This window comes from Oncorhynchus keta, chromosome 8, assembly GCF_023373465.1.
Source record: "Oncorhynchus keta strain PuntledgeMale-10-30-2019 chromosome 8, Oket_V2, whole genome shotgun sequence".
Classification (NCBI taxonomy): Eukaryota; Metazoa; Chordata; class Actinopteri; order Salmoniformes; family Salmonidae; genus Oncorhynchus; species Oncorhynchus keta.
In genome coordinates, this window is record NC_068428.1 from 45,310,692 (window position 1) to 45,332,683 (window position 21,992).

Genomic DNA, 21,992 nt, shown 5'->3' on the forward strand with positions numbered 1-21,992 from the left:
TCTTCTTCTTACTTCTCTATACCTAACCCTTACTTCATATTCTTCTCTCCCTACTAAACTTCACTTCTTCTTCTTCTTCTTCTCCTCCCTACTAATCTTCACTTCTTCTTCTTCTCCTCCTCCCTACTAACCTTCACTTCTTCTCCCTCCTCTCTATAATCTTCACTTCTTCTTCTTCTTCTTCTCCTCCCTGTACGCCACTCTGAAGGAGGATGAGTGTATGGTTAACTTCTTCCAGACACTCACCGACTTCATCACCGTTGGCGAAGAGGTCTACCCTTGTGAACTGGTGGTGAGTGTTGCTGCTGGCTTTACAGACAACAAGGATGCACTGCAAATACCTGATCTCAAATGCACTGCAAATACCTGATCTCAAATGCACTGCAAATACCTGATCTCAAATGCACTGCAAATACCTGATCTCAAATGCACTGCAAATACCTGATCTCAAATGCACTGCAAATACCTGATCTCAAATGCACTGCAAATACCTGATCTCAAATGCACTGCAAATACCTGATCTCAGATGCACTGCAAATACCTGATCTCAAATGCACTGCAAATACCTGACCTCACTGCAAATACCAGACCTCACTGCAAATACCTGACCTCACTGCAAATACCTGACCTCACTGCAAACACCTGCCTTCAAATGCTCTGAAAATACCTGACCTCACTGCAAATACCTGACCTCACTGCAAATACCTGACCTCACTGCAAATACCTGACCTCACTGCAAATACCAGACCTTACTGCAAATACCTGACCTCACTGCAAATACCTGACCTCACTGCAAATACCTGATCTCAAATGCTCTGCAAATACCTGACCTCACTGCAAATACCTGACCTCACTGCAAATACCTGACCTCACTGCAAATACCTGATCTCAAATGCACTGCAAATACCTGATCTCAAATGCTCTGCAAATATCCAAGTGTGGACTTTCCTAATTCGTTTGTAACTGCTGATGTTTTTTAGTGGGGTTACAAGAATCTAAAATTACAGTCTGAAGTTTGTCAAGAAATTAAAGTTAACTTGCAACCCCCACTGTTTGTCCACAGCAAGGCTGGAGTCTGTCAGTAGAGCTGGTGATAGGAGCCAGGGGCATTCGCCAACGCACCCATAAAGACTCAGCAGTAAGCAGGATGTTCATTGTTTACACTAACCCAGAAAGATTCAGTGGTGTTCACTGTTTACACTAACCCAGAAAGATTCAGTGGTGTTAACTGTTTACACTAACCCAGAAAGATTCAGCAGTAAGCAGGATGTTAACTGTTTACACTAACCCAGAAAGATTCATTGGTGTTAACTGTTTACACTAACCCAGAAAGATTCAGCAGTAAGCAGGATGTTAACTGTTTACACTAACCCACAAAGACTCAGCAGTAAGCAGGGTGTTAACTGTTTACACTAACCCAGAAAGATTCATTGGTGTTAACTGTTTACACTAACCCAGAAAGATTCATTGGTGTTAACTGTTTACACTAACCCAGAAAGATTCAGTGGTGTTAACTGTTTACACTAACCCAGAAAGATTCAGTGGTAGGCAGGGTGTTCACTGTTTACACTAACCCAGAAAGATTCATTGGTGTTAACTGTTTACACTAACCCAGAAAGATTCAGTGGTGTTAACTGTTTACACTAACCCAGAAAGATTCAGTGGTGTTAACTGTTTACACTAACCCAGAAAGATTCAGTGGTGTTAACTGTTTACACTAACCCAGAAAGATTCAGTGGTAGGCAGGGTGTTCATTGTTTACACTAACCCAGAAAGATTCAGTGGTGTTCACTGTTTACACTAACCCAGAAAGATTCAGTGGTGTTAACTGTTTACACTAACCCAGAAAGATTCAGTGGTAGGCAGGGTGTTCACTGTTTACACTAACCCAGAAAGGTTCAGTGGTGTTCACTGTTTACACTAACCCAGAAAGGTTCAGTGGTGTTCACTGTTTACACTAACCCAGAAAGATTCAGCAGTAAGCAGGGTGTTAACTGTTTACACTAACCCAGAAAGGTTCAGTGGTGTTAACTGTTTACACTAACCCAGAAAGGTTCAGTGGTGTTAACTGTTTACACTAACCCAGAAAGATTCAGCAGTAAGCAGGATGTTAACTGTTTACACTAACCCACAAAGACTCAGTGGTGTTAACTGTTTACACTAACCCACAAAGACTCAGCAGTAAGCAGGGTGTTAACTGTTTACACTAACCCAGAAAGACTCAGTGGTAGGCAGGGTGTTCACTGTTTACACTAACCCAGAAAGGTTCAGTGGTGTTAACTGTTTACACTAACCCAGAAAGATTCAGCAGTAAGCAGGATGTTAACTGTTTACACTAACCCACAAAGACTCAGCAGTAAGCAGGGTGTTAACTGTTTACACTAACCCAGAAAGATTCAGTGGTGTTAATTGTTTACACTAACCCAGAAAGATTCAGTAAGCAGGATGTTAACTGTTTACACTAACCCAGAAAGATTCAGCAGTAAGCAGGATGTTAACTGTTTACACTAACCCAGAAAGATTCAGTGGTGCAGTAAGCAGGGTGTTAACTGTTTACACTAACCCAGAAAGACTGTTTCAGCAGAAAGATTCAGTGGTGTTAACTGTTTACACTAACCCAGAAAGATTCAGTGGTGTTAACTGTTTACACTAACCCAGAAAGATTCATTGGTGTTAACTGTTTACACTAACCCAGAAAGATTCAGCAGTAAGCAGGGTGTTAACTGTTTACACTAACCCAGAAAGATTCAGTGGTGTTAACTGTTTACACTAACCCAGAAAGATTCAGTAAGCAGGGTGTTAACTGTTTACACTAACCCAGAAGTGGTGTTAACTGTTTACACTAACCCAGAAAGATTCAGCAGTAAGCAGGTGTTAACTGTTTACACTAACCCAGAAAGATTCAGTGGTGTTCACTGTTTACACTAACCCAGAAAGATTCAGTGGTGTTAACTGTTTACACTAACCCAGAAAGATTCAGCAGTAAGCAGGGTGTTAACTGTTTACACTAACCCAGAAAGGTTCAGTGGTGTTAACTGTTTACACTAACCCAGAAAGACTCATTGGTGTTAACTGTTTACACTAACCCAGAAAGATTCATTGGTGTTAACTGTTTACACTAACCCAGAAAGATTCAGTGGTGTTGACTGTTTACACTAACCCAGAAAGATTCAGTGGTGTTAACTGTTTACACTAACCCAGAAAGATTCAGCAGTAAGCAGGGTGTTAACTGTTTACACTAACCCAGAAAGATTCAGCAGTAAGCAGGGTGTTAACTGTTTACACTAACCCAGAAAGATTCAGCAGTAAGCAGGATGTTAACTGTTTACACTAACCCAGAAAGATTCAGCAGTAAGCAGGGTGTTAACTGTTTACACTAACCCAGAAAGATTCAGCAGTAAGCAGGGTGTTAACTGTTTACACTAACCCAGAAAGATTCAGCAGTAAGCAGGATGTTAACTGTTTACACTAACCCAGAAAGATTCAGTGGTGTTAACTGTTTACACTAACCCAGAAAGATTCAGTGGTGTTAACTGTTTACACTAACCCAGAAAGATTCAGCAGTAAGCAGGATGTTAACTGTTTACACTAACCCAGAAAGATTCAGCAGTAAGCAGGGTGTTAACTGTTTACACTAACCCAGAAAGACTCAGCAGTAAGCAGGGTGTTAACTGTTTACACTAACCCAGAAAGATTCAGTGGTGTTAACTGTTTACACTAACCCAGAAAGATTCAGCAGTAAGCAGGATGTTAACTGTTTACACTAACCCACAAAGACTCAGCAGTAAGCAGGATGTTAACTGTTTACACTAACCCAGAAAGATTCAGTGGTGTTAACTGTTTACACTAACCCAGAAAGATTCAGTGGTGTAACTGTTTGGTGTTAACTGTTTACACTAACCCACAAAGACTCAGCAGTAAGCAGGATGTTAACTGTTTACACTAACCCAGAAAGACTCAGTGGTGTTAACTGTTTACACTAACCCAGAAAGATTCAGCAGTAAGCAGGATGTTAACTGTTTACACTAACCCAGAAAGACTCAGCAGTAAGCAGGATGTTAACTGTTTACACTAACCCAGAAAGATTCAGCAGTAAGCAGGATGTTAACTGTTTACACTAACCCAGAAAGACTCAGCAGTAAGCAGGATGTTAACTGTTTACACTAACCCAGAAAGACTCAGCAGTAAGCAGGATGTTAACTGTTTACACTAACCCAGAAAGACTCAGCAGTAAGCAGGATGTTAACTGTTTACACTAACCCAGAAAGGTTCAGTGTTAACTGTTTACACTAACCCAGAAAGATTCAGCAGTAAGCAGGGTGTTAACTGTTTACACTAACCCAGAAAGATTCAGCAGTAAGCAGGGTGTTAACTGTTTACACTAACCCAGAAAGATTCAGCAGTAAGCAGGATGTTAACTGTTTACACTAACCCAGAAAGATTCAGCAGTAAGCAGGGTGTTAACTGTTTACACTAACCCAGAAAGATTCAGTGGTGTTAACTGTTTACACTAACCCAGAAAGATTCAGCAGTAAGCAGGATGTTAACTGTTTACACTAACCCAGAAAGATTCAGCAGTAAGCAGGGTGTTAACTGTTTACACTAACCCAGAAAGATTCAGCAGTAAGCAGGGTGTTAACTGTTTACACTAACCCAGAACGATTCAGTGGTGTTCACTGTTTACACTAACCCAGAAAGATTCAGTGGTGTTAACTGTTTACACTAACCCAGAAAGATTCAGCAGTAAGCAGGGTGTTAACTGTTTACACTAACCCAGAAAGGTTCAGTGGTGTTAACTGTTTACACTAACCCAGAAAGACTCATTGGTGTTAACTGTTTACACTAACCCAGAAAGATTCATTGGTGTTAACTGTTTACACTAACCCAGAAAGATTCAGTGGTGTTGACTGTTTACACTAACCCAGAAAGATTCAGTGGTGTTAACTGTTTACACTAACCCAGAAAGTTTCTAACCCAGAAAGATTCAGTGGTGTTAACTGTTTACACTAACCCAGAAAGATTTCAGTTGGTGTTAACTGTTTACACTAACCCAGAAAGATTCAGTAAGACTCAGGGTGTTAACTGTTTACACTAACCCAGAAAGATTCAGCAGTGGTGTTAACTGTTTACACTAACCCAGAAAGATTCAGTGGTGTTAACTGTTTACACTAACCCAGAAAGATTCAGTAAGTTCAGTGGTGTTAACTGTTTACACTAACCCAGAAAGACTCAGTGGTGTTAACTGTTTACACTAACCCAGAAAGACTCAGTGGTGTTAACTGTTTACACTAACCCAGAAAGATTCAGCAGTAAGCAGGGTGTTAACTGTTTACACTAACCCAGAAAGACTTCAGTGGTGTTAACTGTTTACACTAACCCAGAAAGATTCAGCAGTAAGCAGGATGTTAACTGTTTACACTAACCCAGAAAGATTCAGCAGTTGGTGTTAACTGTTTACATTAATTGGTGTTAACCCAGAAAGACTCAGTGGTGTTCACTGTTTACACTAACCCAGAAAGACTCAGTGGTGTTAACTGTTTACACTGCATTCGGAAAGTATTCGGACCTCTTGAATTTTCTACATTTTGTTATGTTACACTCTTATTCTAAAATGGATTAAATTGTTTTTTACCCCATAAATGTATTAAAAATAAAAAACAAACATCCCATTTACACAAGTATAATATTTATAAAAATAAAAACATGAAATATCACATTTACATAAGTATTCAGACCCTTTACTCAGTACTTTGTTGAAGCACCTTTGGCAGCGATTACAGCCTCAAGTCTTCTTAGGTATGATGCTACAAGCTTGGCACACCTCTATTTGGGGGGTTTCTCCCATTCTCCTCTGCAGATCCTCTCAATCTCTGTCAGGTTGGATGGGGAGCGTTGCCGCACAACTATTTTCAGGTCTGTCCAGAAATGTTCAATCGGGTTCAAGTCCGGGCTCTGGCTGGGCCAATCAAAGACATTCAGAGACTTGTCCTGGAGCCTCTCCTGAGTTGTCTTGGCTGTGTACTTAGGGTCGTTGTCCTGTTGGAAGGTGATCCTTCGCCCCAGTCTGAGGTCCTGAGCGCTCTGGAGCAGGTTTTCATCAAGGATCTCTCTGTACTTTGCTCCGTTCATCTTTGCCTCGATCCTGACTGGTCTCCCAGTCCCTGCTGCTGAAAAACATCCCCACAGCATGATGCTGCCACCACCATGCTTCACCATAGAGTTGGTGTCAGGTTTCCTCCAGGCGTGACGCTTGGCATTCAGGCCAAAGAGTTCAATCTTGGCTTTATTTGACCAGAGAATCTTGTTTCTCATGGTCTGCGAGTCTTTAGGTGCCTTTTGGCAAACTTCAAGCGGGCTGTCATGTGTCTTTTTACTTTCCAGAACAACAGCACTCCACCAATCAGGCCAGACAGAAGCCACTCTACTATAAAGAACTGATTGGTGGAGTGCTGTCGTTCTGGAAAGTTCTCTCATCTCCACAGAGGAACTCTAGAGCTCTGTCAGAGTGATCATCGGGTTCTTGGTCACCTCCCTGACCAAGGAGCCTTCCCCGATTGGTCAGTTTGGCGGGGCGGCCAGCTCTAGGAAGAGTCTTGGTGGTTCCAAACTTCTTCTATTTGAAGAATTATGGAGGCCAATGTGTTCTTGGGGACCTTCAATGCTGCAGAAATGTTTTGGTACCCTTCCCCAGATCTGTGACTCGACACAATCCTGTCTTGGAGCTTTAAGGACAATTCCTTTGACTTCATGGCTTGGTTTTTGCTCTGACATGCACTGTCAAGTGTTGGACCTTATATAGAGAGGTGTGTGCCTTTCCAAATCATGTCCCATCAATTTAATTCACCACAGCTGAACTCCAATCAAGTTGTAGAAACATCTCAAGGAAGATCAATGGAAACAGGATGCACCTGAGCTCAATTTCTCTCTTGGTAAAGGGTTTGAATACTTATGTAAATAAGGTATTTTTTATATATATTTTTTATATTTTATATATATATTTATACACACATTTGAAAAAATATATATAAACCTGTTTCTGCTTTGTCACTATGGGGTATTGAGTGCAGATTGATGATTTTTTTAAGAATATCTATTCCATTTTAGAATAAGGCTGTAATGTAACAAAATGTTGAAAACCTCAAGGGGTCTGATTTCTTTCCGAAGGCACTGTATATGTTGCCATTTCATCATTTTCATTTCATTATCATGAATGCTTTCTGACCGAGATTCTCATGTTGTTCCTGTCCCAGGTTGGGTGCTGAATCCTCCTCTGTAATCCTCCTCTATATTCCTCCTCTGTAATCCTCCTCTGTAATCCTCCTCTGTAATCCTCCTCTGGAATCCTCCTCTGTAATCCTCCTCTGTAATCCTCCTCTATAATCCTCCTCAATAATCCTCCTCTATAATCCTCCTCTATAATCTTCTGTAATCCACCTCTATAATCCTCTGTAATCCTCCTCTATACTCCTCCTCAATAATCCTCTGTAATCCTCTAATCCACCTCTATAATCCTCTGTAATCCTCCTCTGTAATCCTCCTCTGTAATCCTCCTCTGTAATCCTCCTCTATAATCCTCCTCTATAATCCTCCTCTATAATCTGCCTCTATAATCCGCCTCTATAATCCTCTATAATCCTCCTCTGTAATCCTCCTCTATAATCCTCCTCTGTAATCCTCCTCTATAATTCACCTCTATAATCCTCCTCTATAATCCTCTATAATCCTCCTCTGTAATCCTCCTCTGTAATCATTCTCTATAATCCACCTCTATAATCCTCCTCTATAATCCTCCTCTATAATCCTCCTCTATAATCCACCTCTATAATCCTCTATAATCCGCCTCTATATAATCCTCTGTGATCTTCCTCTATAATCCTCCTCAATAATCCTCCTCAATAATCCTCCTCAATAATCCTCCTCTATAATCCTCCTATATAATCCACCTCTATAATCCTCCTCTATAATCCACCTCTATAATCCTCTGTAATCCACCTCTATAATCCTCCTCTATAATCCTCCTCTATAATCCACCTCTATAATCCTCTGTGATCTTCCTCTATAATCCTCCTCAATAATCCTCCTCAATAATCCTCCTCATTAATCCTCCTCTATAATCCTCCTCTATAATCCACCTCTATAATCCTCCTCTATAATCCACCTCTATAATCCTCTGTAATCCACCTCTATAATCCTCCTCTATAATCCTCCTCTATAATCCACCTCTATAATCCTCTGTAATCCTCCTCTGTAATCCTCCTCTATAATACTCCTCTATAATCCTCCTCTATAATCCTCCTCTGTAATCCTCTGTAATCCACCTCTATAATCCTCTGTAATCCACCTCTATAATCCTCAATAATCCTCCTCTGATTTCTTTCCGAAGGCACTGTATATGTTGCCATTTCATCATTTTCATTTCATTATCATGAATGCTTTCTGACCGAGATTCTCATGTTGTTCCTGTCCCAGGTTGGGTGCTGAATCCTCCTCTGTAATCCTCCTCTGTAATCCTCCTCTGTAATCCTCCTCTGTAATAATCCTCTGTAATCCTCTGTAATCCTCCTCTATAATCCTCCTCAATAATCCTCCTCTATAATCCTCCTCTATAATCCTCCTCAATAATCCTCCTCTATAATCCTCCTCTATAATCCTCTGTAATCCACCTCTATAATCCTCTGTAATCCTCCTCTACTCCTCCTCAATAATCCTCCTCAGTAATCCTCCTCTGTAATCCTCCTCTGTAATCCTCCTCTGTAATCCTCCTCTGTAATCCTCTGTAATCCTCCTCTATAATCCTCCTCAATAATCCTCCTCAATAATCCTCCTCTATAATCCTCTGTAATCCACCTCTATAATCCTCTGTAATCCTCCTCTATAATCCTCCTCTATAATCCTCTGTAATCCACCTCTATAATCCTCTGTAATCCTCCTCTATACTCCTTCTCAATAATCCTCCTCTGTAATCCGCCTCTATAATCCTCTGTAATCCTCCTCTATAATCCTCTATAATCCACCTCTATAATCCTCCTCAATAATCCTCCTCTGTAATCCTCTGTAATCCACCTCTATAATCCTCTGTAATCCTCCTCTATAATCCACCTCTGTAATCCTCCTCTGTAATCCTCTGTAATCCACCTCTATAATCCTCTGTAATCCTCCTCTGTAATCCTCCTCTGTAATCCTCTGTAATCCACCTCTATAATCCTCTGTAATCCTCCTCTGTAATCCTCTGTAATCCACCTCTATAATCCTCTGTAATCCTCCTCTATAATCCTCCTCTGTAATCCTCCTCTGTAATCCTCCTCTGTAATCCTCTGTAATCCACCTCTATAATCCTCTGTAATCCTCCTCTGTAATCCTCCTCTGTAATCCTCTGTAATCCTCCTCTATAATCCTCTGTAATCCTCCTCTGTAATCCTCCTCTGTAATCCCAATCAGATCGCAGCAGAAGGAGCTGTGTGGGAAACATGCAAATCGAATAAAAATAACTACAGTTGAAGTTGGAAGTTTAGTGTTACGTACGCCTCTATGAAGAGGGAACGCAACACCCTGCTACAACTAAACTCTCTGTGAAGTGATAAAGGTCTGGACTGTAGGCGTGAGTAAGGATGACAACAGACAGAATGTGGTACCGTTTACAAGGACTTTATTCCTTTACACGGTAATATGGGGAAAAGGGGTTGGACGGAACCAAAGCAAAGAAAGTCCCCTCTCCTATCTAACCTGCCTTCCCAATACTTACCTAATTTAGCACTTAGGTTGGAGTCATTAAAACACGTTTTTCAACCACTCCACAAATTGCTTGTTAACAAACTATAGTTTTGGCAAGTCCGTTAAGGACACCTACTTTGTGCGTGACACAAGTAATTTTTCCAAAAATGGTTTACTAACAGATTATTTCACTTATAATTCATTGTATCACAATTCCAGTGGGTCAGAAGTTTACATACACTAAGTTGACTGTGCCTTTACACAGCTTGGAAAATTCCAGAAAATTATTTCATGGCTTTAGAAGCTTCTGATAGGCTAATTGACATCATTTGAGTCAATTGGAGGTGTACCTGTGGATGTATTTCAAGGCCTACCTTCAAACTCCGTGCCTCTTTGCTTGACATCATGAGAAAATCTAAAGAAATCAGCCAAGACCTCAGAAATAAAATTGTAGACCTCCACAAGTCTGGATCATCCTTGGGAGCAATTTCCAAAAGATGCTGTAAACAGGTACAAAAGTATCTATATCCACAGTCAAACGAGTCCTATATCGATATAACCTGAAAGACCGCTCAGCAAGGAAGAAGCCACTGCTCCAAAACCGCCATTAAAAAGCCAGACTATGGTTTGCAACTGCACATGGGGACAAAGATGGTACTTTTTGGAGAAATGTCCTCTGGTCTGATGAAACAAAAATAGAACTGTTTGGCCATAATGACCATTGTTATGTTTGTAGGAAAAAGGCTTCCCCCTTTTTTTACAAGCTGAAGAACACCATCCCAACTGTGAAGCACAGGGGTGTCAGCATCATGTTGTGGGGGTGTCAGCATCATGCTGTGGGGGTGCTTTGCTGCAGGAGGGACTGTTGCACTTCACAAAACAGATGACATCATGAGGGGAATTGTGTGGATATATTGAAGCAACAAGACATCAGTTAGGAAGTTAAATCTTGGTCGCAAATGGGTCTTCCAAATGGACAATGACCCCAAGTATACTTCCAAAGTTGTGGCAAAATGGCTTAAGGACAGCAATGTCAAGGTATTGGAGTGGCCATCACAAAGCCCTTACCTCAATCCTCAATCCTATGTGTGAACAGAACTGAAAAAGCGTGTGCGAGCAAGGAGGCCTACAAACCTGACTCAGTTACACCAGCTCTGTCAGGAGGAATGGGCCAAAATTCACCCAACTTATTGTGGGAAGCTTGTGGAAGGTTACCTGAAACGTTTGACTCAAGTTAAACAATTTAAAGGCAATACTACCAAATACTAATTGAGTGTATGTAAACTTCTGACCCACTGGGAATGTGATGAATGAAATACAATCTGAAATAAATAATTCTCTCTACTATTATTCTGACATTTCACATTCTTAAAATAAAGTGGTGATCCTAACTGACCTAAGACAGGGAATTGTTACTAGGATTAAATGTCAGGAATTGTGAAAAACTGTGTTTAAATGTATTTGGCTCAGGTGTATGTAAACTTCCGACTTCAACTGTGCATAGACACTAAAATCACCACTTCTTCCATAGGAGATACATTCAGAAAGTATTTACTACTACTACCACTTACTTTTTCCAAATGGTTGTGTTAGCCTGAATTTAAAATACCCCAAAATGGGGCCAATGGTGACTTTAAAACAGTTCGGGACCAAATCGACAGAGTGAAAAGGAGGAAGTCTGTACTGAATACAAATATTCCAACAACACGCATCCTGTTTGCAACAAGGTACTAAAGTCATCATGCAAAACAATTAACTTCTTGTCCTGAATACGAAGCATTATGTTTATGTAAACTAACGGACTTCAACTGTGTATATATGTGAGGGTATTTTCAGCCTACACGTTTATATCCTTCTACAAAAAAACTAAAGAAGGAACATTCCTCATTTTTTTAACCTTTAGGCAAGTCAGTTAAGAACTGACTGAACAAATTCTTATTTTCAATGATGGCCTGGGAACAGTGGGTTAACTGGTCTAGGAACAGTGGGTTAACTGGTCTAGGAACAGTGGGTTAACTGGTCTAGGAACAGTGGGTTAACTGCCTGTTCAGGGGCAGAACAACAGATTTGTACCTTGTCAGCGCAGGGATTTGAACTTGCAACCTTCCGGTTACTAGTCCAACGCTCTAACCACTAGGCTACCCTGCCGCCAGCTGCACGGGTGTCTCTCTTTGGAGAGGTAACACATCCCTCCCTATCTCTTCCTCATCCCCATCTGGCCCATCCCCTGCCTGTGTGGGCTCCAGGGTGAAGTTTCCCTTAGGGACAGATCTAGGATCAGCTTCCACTCCCCCAATACTTACCCTAACCATTAGTGGGGAAAATGCTAAACTGACCCAAGGTCAGTGTCTACACGGCAACGGCACCCGAGGCTTTTATTAAGTGTATCAGCTAATTGTTTCTCTCTTATACCCCCAGCCTGTGTGTCTAGCGAACTTCAAACAGATCAAGAGCATCAAGTGTTTATCTCAGAGTGACAACAAAGCCCTCCTCAATCTGGACATAGACGGAGCCAGACAGGTACACATTTACAAAATATAGAAAAAAACTTTATTAGCACTGCTTAAATCAGGACACAGTGAGGCCTGGACCCATTATTTACACCTGATCTAGGATCAGTATTGCCTTTAGATCATAATACATAGTTATTTAAACCTGATCTAGGATCAGTATTGCCTTTAGATCATAATACGTAGTTATTTAAACCTGGTCTAGGATCAGTATTGCCTTTAGATCATAATACATAGTTATTTACACCTGATCTAGGATCAATTTAGCCTTTAGATCATAATACATAGTTATTTACACCTGATCTAGGATCAGTATTGCCTTTAGATCATAATACGTAGTTATTTAAACCTGATCTAGGATCAGTATTGCCTTTAGATCATAATACGTAGTTATTTAAACCTGATCTAGGATCAGTATTGCCTTTAGATCATAATACGTAGTTATTTAAACCTGATCTAGGATCAGTATTGCCTTTAGATCATAATACGTAGTTATTTAAACCTGATCTAGGATCAGTATTGCCTTTAGATCATAATACGTAGTTATTTAAACCTGATCTAGGATCAGTATTGCCTTTAGATCATAATACGTAGTTATTTAAACCTGATCTAGGATCTGTATTGCCTTCAGATCATAATACGTAGTTATTTAAACCTGATCTAGGATCAGTATTGCCTTTAGATCATAATACGTAGTTATTTAAACCTGATCTAGGATCTGCCCTGAGTCATAACTTGAGATCTGTGTGTGTATCATCAACAACAACAAAAAAACACGCAATATTTTTATTGACGTGATAGTTGAGTAAAATGCCTGCATCTTAAGTAATATTCTGCCCTGAAAGGCCTATAGGTCTATGACCCCTTTGACATTATAGTGTTTTGTAATGTGATTTGTAATGGTCAGTAATGTGAATGGTTTGTAATCTTCTTCGTCAGCCTCTGTCTATCAACGTGACTAAGTTTGCGATGGCAGAGAACATGGTGGACCTTATTGATGGTTACTGTCGTTTGGAGCACGCCACTGACGAGTCGTTCATCGTCAGACCTAACAAAGGTAAAAGGGGGGGGGGGAATCAGGAAGTTCACCCCGTCTATATAATGGTTAGGGGAAACACTGAAAGAGTGCATCACAACTTCGGTTTCCTCATTTTCTCGTTTCTCGTCCAATTGAACCAATGTGAAGTAACACCATGTTTTTGTCGTGACCCCATAGACGCCAATCTACGATGTTCCCTTCCAGATCTGCCCACAAAGTGAGTGGATTGAACAAAGCTTAATATTTTGGGGCTTTTTTTTTTCTATAACAAATCACTATGCTGAAACTGAACTGTACATATTGAAGAGTAGTTGTTGGAACATCGGATGTAAGCTCAAGTGAAAAGTGAGTCTTTCGGAGTGTTTTATCAACGAGACAGGAAGTGTTATTGTAACAGTGTGCCTGGTGCATTGAGGAACTATAAACCCAGGATTGATGATCCTCTCCTCCTCTGGCTGTCTCTCCTCGCCTCCTCTGGCTATCTCTCCTATCCCTCTCTGGCTGTGTCTCCTCCCACTCTGGCTGTCTCTCTTCCCCTCCTCTGGCTGTCTCTCCTCCACTCTGGCTGTCTCTCCTCCCCTCCTCTGGCTGTCTCTCTTCCCCTCCTCTGGCTGTCTCTCCTCCACTCTGGCTGTCTCTCCTCCACTCTGGCTGTCTCTCCTCCACTCTGGCTGTCTCTCCTCCACTCTGGCTGTCTCTCCTCGCCTCCTCTGGCTGTCTCTCCTCCACTCTGGCTGTCTCTCCTCCACTCTGGCTGTCTCTTCTCCCCTCCTCTGGCTGTCTCTCCTCCCACTCTGGCTGTCTCTCCTCCCACTCTGGCTGTCTCTCCTCCCACTCTGGCTGTCTCTCCTCCCCTCCTCTGGCTGTCTCTCCTCCCACTCTGGCTGTCTCTCCTCCCCTCCTCTGGCTGTCTCTCCTCCCCTCCTCTGGCTGTCTCTTCTCCCCTCCTCTGGCTGTCTCTCCTCCCACTCTGGCTGTCTCTCCTCCCACTCTGGCTGTCTCTCCTCGCCTACTCTGGCTGTCTCTCCTCTCCTCCTCTGGCTGTCTCTCCTCCCCTCCTCTGGCTGTCTCTCCTCCCCTCCTCTGGCTGTCTCTCCTCCCATCTCTGGCTGTCTCTCCTCCCACTCTGGCTGTCTCTCCTCCCACTCTGGCTGTCTCTCCTCGCCTACTCTGGCTGTCTCTCCTCTCCTCCTCTGGCTGTCTCTCCTCTCCTCCTCTGGCTATCTCTCCTCCCCTCCTCTGGCTGTCTCTCCTCTCCTCCTCTGGCTGTCTCTCCTCTCCTCCTCTGGCTATCTCTCCTCCCCTCCTCTGGCTGTCTCTCCTCCCCTCCTCTGGCTGTCTCTTCTCCCCTCCTCTGGCTGTCTCTCCTCCCACTCTGGCTGTCTCTCCTCCCCCTCTGGCTGTCTCTCCTCGCCTACTCTGGCTGTCTCTCCTCTCCTCCTCTGGCTATCTCTCCTCCCCTCCTCTGGCTGTCTCTCCTCCCCTCCTCTGGCTGTCTCTCCTCCCACTCTGGCTGTCTCTCCTCCCACTCTGGCTGTTTCTCCTCCCACTCTGGCTGTCTCTCCTCGCCTACTCTGGGTGTCTCTCCTCTCCTCCTCTGGCTGTCTCTCCTCTCCTCCTCTGGCTATCTCTCCTCCCCTCCTCTGGCTGTCTCTCCTCTCCTCCTCTGGCTGTCTCTCTTTCTCCTCTGGCTGTCTCTCCTCGCCTCCTCTGGCTGTCTCTCCTCGCCTCCTCTGGCTGTCTCTCCTCGCCTCCTCTGGCTGTCTCGCCTCTCCTCCTCTGGCTGTCTCTCCTCTCCTCCTCTGGCTATCTCTCCTCTCCTCCTATGGCTGTCTCTCTTTCTCCTCTGGCTGTCTCTCCTCCCCTCCCCTGGCTGTCTCTCCTCTCCTCCTCTGGCTATCTCTCCTCCCCTCCTCTGGCTGTCTCTCCTCTCCTCCTCTGGCTGTCTCTCCTCTCCTTCTCTGGCTGTCTCTCCTCTCCTCCTCTGGCTGTCGCTCCTCTCCTCCTATGGCTATCTCTCCTCTCCTCCTATGGCTGTCTCTCTTTCTCCTCTGGCTGTCTCTCCTCGCCTCCTCTGGCTGTCTCTCCTCTCCTCCTCTGGCTGTCTCTCCTCTCCTCCTCTGGCTGTCTCTCCGCCTCCTCTGGCTGTCTCTCCTCGCCTCCTCTGGCTGTCTCTCCTCGCTCCTCTGGCTGTCTCTCCTCGCCTCCTCTGGCTGTCTCGCCTCTCCTCCTCTGGCTGTCTCTACTCGCCTCTCCTCCTCTGGCTGTCTCGCCTCTCCTCCTCTGGCTGTCTCTCCTCTCCTCCTCTGGCTGTCTCTCCTCTCCTCCTCTGGCTGTCTCTCCTCGCCTCCTCTGGCTGTCTCTCCTCGCCTCCTCTGGCTGTCTCTCCTCGCCTCCCCTGGCTGTCTCGCCTCTCCTCCCCTGGCTGTCTCTCCTCTCCTCCTCTGGCTGTCTCGCCTCTCCTCCCCTGGCTGTCTCTCCTCTCCTCCTCTGGCTGTCTCGCCTCTCCTCCCCTGGCTGTCTCGCCTCTCCTCCCCTGGCTGTCTCGCCTCTCCTCCTCTGGCTGTCTCTCCTCTCCTCCTCTGGCTGTCTCTCCTCTCCTCCTCTGGCTGTCTCTCATTCTCCTCTGTAGTCAAATGGAAAACCCAGGTTGCTTCAGATATAGCATGGGTGAGTTATTATCTACCAAGACTGCTTTCATCTTTGTTTGACGAGTATCACAATTCATTATTACTCTTTGTTCAAATCAATACAGTGCCTATGGGGGGGTGGGGCAATGTGTCTCAAGTTGACCCATCTGTTTTTGACCACAAACTGACATCATCAAATATCCTATCGGTCAGGATCTGAAATCTACGCTGAGATTGATGAACGACCGAGGTCTGGTAAGTAGTACGTTTCCTGAAGTCCACAATCAGCTCCTTCGTTTTGTTGACGTTGAGGTTATTTTCCTGGCACCACTCTGCCAGGGCCCTCACCTCCTCCCTGTAGACTGTCTCGTCATTGTTGGTAATCAGGCCTACTACAGTTGTAACGCCTGCAAACTTGATGATTGAGTTGGAGGCGTGCGTGGCCTCGCAGTCATGGGTGAACAGGGAGTACAGGAGGGGGCTTAGCATGCACCCTTGTGGGGCCCCCTGTGTTGAGGATCAGCGTAGTGGAGGTGTTGTTTCCTACCTTCACCACCTGGTGGGGGGAGGGCCAGTCAGGAAGTCCAGGACCCAGTTGCACAGGGTGGGTTTCAGATCCAGGGCCCCGAGCTTGATAATGAACTTGGATGGTACTAAGGTGTTGAACGCTGAGCTGTAGGCAATGAACATCATTCTCACATAGGTAGTCCTCTTGTCCAGATGGGATAGGGAAGTGTGCAGTGCGATGATGATTGCATCGTCTGCGGATCTATTGGGGCGGTATGCAAATTGAAGTGTGTCTAGTGTGGCTGGTAAAGGGTGAGGTGATGTGATTAACTTGCCTCTCAAAGCACTTCATGATATACATTTAGTTCATTTACCTTTGCTTTCTTGGGTACAGGAACAATGGTGGACATCTTGAAGCAAGTGGGGAAAGCAGACTGAGATAGGGAGAGATTGAATGTTTCCGTGAACACTTCAGCCAGCTGGTCTGCGCATACTTTGAGGACGCGGCTTGGGATGCCGTCTGGCCCTGCAGCCGACTGGGCCTGCGAGGGTTAACGCGCTTAAAGGATTTACTCACGTCGGCTACAGTCTTTGGGAGCATGGATTCCGATTGTTCAGACCTGTGTTGAATAGACCTTAGCACGGGTACTTCCTGTTTGAGTTTCTGCCAATAGGAAGGGAGGAGCAGGATTGAGTCATGATCTGATTTGCCGAAAGGGAGGGCGGGGGAGGGCCTTGTAGCCATCCCGGAAGGGAGAGTAACGATGGTCGAGAGTTGTTGATGCTCGAGGTCTACAGGCAATGTGTTGATAGAACTTTGTTAGCGTTTTCCTCAGATTTGCCTTCTATGATCTACTGTATGTTCTATGTTCTATGATCTGCTGTATGTTCTATAATAAACTGTATGTTCTGTGTTCTCTGATCTACTGTATGTTCTATAATAAACTGTATGTTCTGTGTTCTATGATCTACTGTATGTTCTATGTTCTACTGTATGTTCTGTTCTATGATCTACTGTATGTTCTATGATCTGCTGTATGTTCTATAATAAACTGTATGTTCTGTGTTCTATGATCTACTGTATGTTCTATGATCTACTGTATATTCTGTTCTATGATCTACTGTATGTTTCTATGATCTACTGTATGTTATGTTCTATGATCTACTGTATATTCTGTTCTATGATCTACTGTATGTTCTATGATCTACTGTATGTTCTATGATCTACTGTATGATCTACTGTATGTTCTATGTTCTATGATCTACTGTATGTTCTATGATATACTGTATGTTCTATGTTCTATGATCTACTGTATGTTTCTATGATCTACTGTATGTTCTGTTCTATGATCTACTGTATGTTCTATGTTCTATGATCTACTGTATGTTCTATGATCTACTGTATGTTCTATGATCTACTGTATGTTCTATGATCTACTGTATGATCTACTGTATGTTCTATGTTCTATGATCTACTGTACATTCTAAGTTGTAAGTTCCATGACAGCTACTCATGGTGTTGTTGTATGCTTGGTTCCAGTGGTGAAGTATGGAATCGACAGAGATGACATTGTTCTGGGACGGATACTTGGCGAGGGTTTTTTCGGGGAGGTCTATGAAGGAATGTACAAGAAATCGGCAAGTCTGTCTCCTGACACCCGACTCATACAGTCAATTCTAACACCTCAAATGGGTCTAACTAAACACAATATTGATCTCACTGTTTGTGTGGTGTGTGTCTGGTCTCTGTGTTTGTGAACCAGAATGGGGAGAGGCTCAGCGTGGCGGTGAAGACCTGTAAAGATTGTTCACCTGACATCATGGAGAAGTTCATGAGTGAAGCAGGTACGGAGCAAATACTGATCACACTTCACCAACTCACTATCCTTGTGGTTAGAGTGTCCGCCCTGAGATTGAAAAGTTGGGATCCCCGGCCACGTCATACCAAAGACTGTAAAAATGGAACACTGCTTATATATATTGGCACCAGTGGTGTAATTTATTACATTTTTTTTGTAGACCTCAAAAGTGGTCTCCTGATGTGGTTTAAAAATAGTTTGACGCACCTGTGCACCGGGACGAGGCGGAGCCGAGTTTGCAGAGTTCATTTTTCCAACGTAATGTACAGAGATGTTTATCCCGCTTATACCACAAACAATACTAAAGCACACATTTACCGGTATTGTCACGATGTTCGTAATAATGATGGTCGGAGCGTACTTTGTGTTCCACATACTTTTAATGAATAAAATGAAACTTAACTAAATACAAAACAAATAAAGAATAAACGAACCGTGACGCCAATGCAGTGCCAACAGGCAACTAAACATAAACAATATCCCATAACCCACAGGTGAGAAAAATGCTACTTAAGTATGATCCCCAATTCGAGACAATGATAACCAGCTGCCTCTAATTGGGAATCATACAAATCACCAACATAGAAAATCAAACCTAGAACCCCACATAGAAAATATAAACTAGAACAACCCCCAGTCACGCCCTGACCTACTCTACCATAGAAAATACAGGCTTTCTATGGTCAGGACGTGACAGGTATAAATAATGGTTTGCTAGAGATATATTTATGGACCCAGTTGTTTGTCCTGTATGTTCCATAGCCATGCTCTCTGGCAATGTTCTTGTCCCTTGCTTGTTAGGAGGCCAACTAGCTAACACAGTCACGACATCTGCAGCCAGAATAACAGCAAAGTAGCTGCATTTGCATTTGTTGAAGATCTTTTCTATTGTCGTTCATGTGGACTACATCCATAACAATTAGCTGATGATGCCAGATATTTGCCTGGCACAGCTAGGAAAGTTTTCCTTCTCGTCAGGACACTCAACACTGTTCATTACAAGGAGATTGCATAGTATATCAAACACTAGGCTAGAAGCTAGCTAAATAGTTTGTTTCTAGCCAACCTGCCAATATGACAAGCGAAATTAAAAAAAAATACTAGTTGCTGAAAATAGCTGGTGAAACTAGAAACAATTGGGAGGATTTGACATCTTTAGCAGCAAAGGGGACAGGAACAATATATGTTCATCACTCACCTCATTAGGTCATCAATCAGATGCTCATCAAAAACAAATCAATGCTAGCTAAGCTTTTCCTCATTGGACCTGTGTTTACAATGTATCCTATTTCTGTTTGAGTGGTTGTTGGTTTATCTTTCTGTTACTTTGTACAAAGTACAGTCTGCATGTGTAGGTGCATATTGCGTCATGATTGCTAGGTGTCCCGATATCTTTTCCCAACTGTCCCGAAATCTTTTCCCAACTGTCCCGATATCTTTTCCCAACTGTCCCGAAATCTTTTCCCAACTGTCCCGATATCTTTTCATACCTGTCCCGAAATCTTTTCCCAACTGTCCCGATATCTTTTCCCAACTGATATCTTTTCCAAACTGTCCCGATATCTTTTCCAACCTGTCCTGGAATCTTTTCCCAACTGTCCCGATATCTTTTCCCAACTGTCCCGATATCTTTTCCCAACTGATATCTTTTCCAAACTGTCCCGGAATCTTTTCCCAACTGTCCCGATATCTTTTCCCAACTGATATCTTTTCCAAACTGTCCCGAATCTTTTTCCCATACTTTCCCAACGATATCTTTTCCCAACTGTCCCGATATCTTTTCCCAACTGATATCTTTTCCCAACTGTCCCGATATCTTTTCCCAACTGTCCCGAAATCTTTTCCCAACTGATATCTTTTCCCAACTGTCCCGATATCTTTTCCCAACTGTCCCGATATCTTTTCCCAACTGATATCTTTTCCAAACTGTCCCGATATCTTTTCCAAACTGTCCCGAAATCTTTTCCCAACTGTCCCGATATCTTTTCCCAACTGATATCTTTTCCCAACTGTCCCGATATCTTTTCCCAACTGATATCTTTTCCCAACTGTCCCGAAATCTTTTCCCAACTGATATCTTTTCCCAACTGTCCCGATATCTTTTCCCAACTGATATCTTTTCCCAACTGATATCTTTTCCCAACTGTCCCGAATTATTTTCCCAACTGATATCTTTTCCCAACTGTCCCGATATCTTTTCCCAACTGTACCGATATCTTTTCCCAACTGTACCGATATCTTTTCCCAACTGTCCCGATATCTGGTTTTAATGTACATTCTAGAATGCCCTTCTGACCAATCAGAAACAACTCTGCTGTGGTAGCCTAGTGGTTAGAGTGTTGGACTAGTAACTGGAAGGTTGCAGGTTCAAACCCCCCGACCTGTCGTTCTGCCCCTGAACAAGGCAGTTAAACCCACTGTTCCTAGGCTGTCATTGAAAATAAGAATTTGTTCTTAACTGACTTGCCTAGTTAAATAAAGATAACAATTAAAAAAATACATACTATTAGTATGTAAGTATTATTATAATTTTTGTATCCAGTCGAATTAACACTCCAAACAGCCTACCCGATCACTCTGAGGCGTCCGCATGGTCCTGAAGCACACCCTTGCCTTGTACCACATTCCAATGATAAAACTGGGGAGGGGGGACAAAAATTCAATTTCAAAATGTGTGTGGGGGGGTTATGTAACGGATGTGAAACGGCTAGCTTAGTTAGCGGTGTGCGCTAAGTAGCGTTTCAATCGGTTACGTCACTTGCTCTGAGACCGTGAGGTAGTAGTTCCCCTTGCTCTCCTTTGTGGAGTGACCTTCGTGGGTGATATCAAAAGGTCCCTGGTTCGCGCCCGGGTATGGGGAGGGGACGGTTTAAAATTATACTGTTACATTGATGCTGTTGACCCGGATTACTGGTTGCTGCGGAAAAAGGAAGGTCAGGGGGGGTGAGTGTAACGGATGTGAAACGGCTAGCTTAGTTAGCGGTGTGCGCTAAGTAGCGTTTCAATCGGTTACGTCACTTGCTCTGAGACCTTGAAGTAGTAGTTCCCCTTGCTCTGCAAGAGCCGCGGCTTTGTGGAGCAGTCTGATCGAGGGTGACTGTTGTCGTTGTGCGCAGAAGGTCCCTGGTTCGCGCCCGGGTATGGGCGAGGGGACGGTTTAAAATTATACTGTTACAGTTACATGTCCCCCCCGTACACTGTGAAGGTTGCGCCCCTGTGTATCCCTCTCCTAATGTAACCTTCATATCAAAAATGTAAGGAAAAAAAGTTGTATGGTTAAACCGGTCCATTCTCCAGTGATCATGAAGAACCTGAAACACCCCCACATCGTCAGTCTGATCGGTGTCATAGAGGAAGACCCAGTGTGGATTGTCATGGAGTTATACCAGTATGGAGAGGTGAGAACCACAGCCATACTATGTTGTTAGCCATGACGCTATGTTGTTAGCCATAATGCTATGTTGTTAGCCATAATGCTATGTTGTTATTCATGACGCTATGTTGTTAGCCATAATGTTATGTTGTTAGCCATGACACATGGGTGCGTTTGTAAATTCGCTCTGGCTATCTAATCCGATTTCTGAGTGTGCCAGATTGCAGAATAAGTTATGAATTTACAAACGCTCAACACCCGTTGAATATGACCGGTGTGAGTAAAAGTCGGCATAAAAAGTGTAATTAAATTGTTGCCAGCAGCACAGTTACAGTCACCAACGCTCTGGATAACATGAAAACA

At 43.4% G+C, this 21,992-nt stretch overlaps 1 protein-coding gene across 4 annotated transcripts in view; it reads left to right on the forward strand.

Annotated features, from left to right (window-relative positions):
- Positions 1 to 21,992, forward strand: part of LOC118377175 (protein-tyrosine kinase 2-beta-like) — an 81,152-nt gene that overhangs the window by 21,836 nt on the left and 37,324 nt on the right. For 3 of the 4 annotated variants that reach the window (XM_052524436.1, XM_052524435.1, XM_052524437.1), the window contains exons 9-18: positions 193 to 292; positions 1,064 to 1,138; positions 12,130 to 12,231; positions 13,161 to 13,278; positions 13,438 to 13,477; positions 15,893 to 15,930; positions 16,104 to 16,145; positions 17,938 to 18,035; positions 18,161 to 18,242; positions 21,554 to 21,654. In XM_052524436.1, coding sequence (XP_052380396.1) covers positions 193 to 292; positions 1,064 to 1,138; positions 12,130 to 12,231; positions 13,161 to 13,278; positions 13,438 to 13,477; positions 15,893 to 15,930; positions 16,104 to 16,145; positions 17,938 to 18,035; positions 18,161 to 18,242; positions 21,554 to 21,654 — 796 coding nt within the window. The remainder of the gene's footprint in view (positions 1 to 192; positions 293 to 1,063; positions 1,139 to 12,129; positions 12,232 to 13,160; positions 13,279 to 13,437; positions 13,478 to 15,892; positions 15,931 to 16,103; positions 16,146 to 17,937; positions 18,036 to 18,160; positions 18,243 to 21,553; positions 21,655 to 21,992) is intronic. The other variant, XM_052524438.1, reaches the window with a different exon arrangement.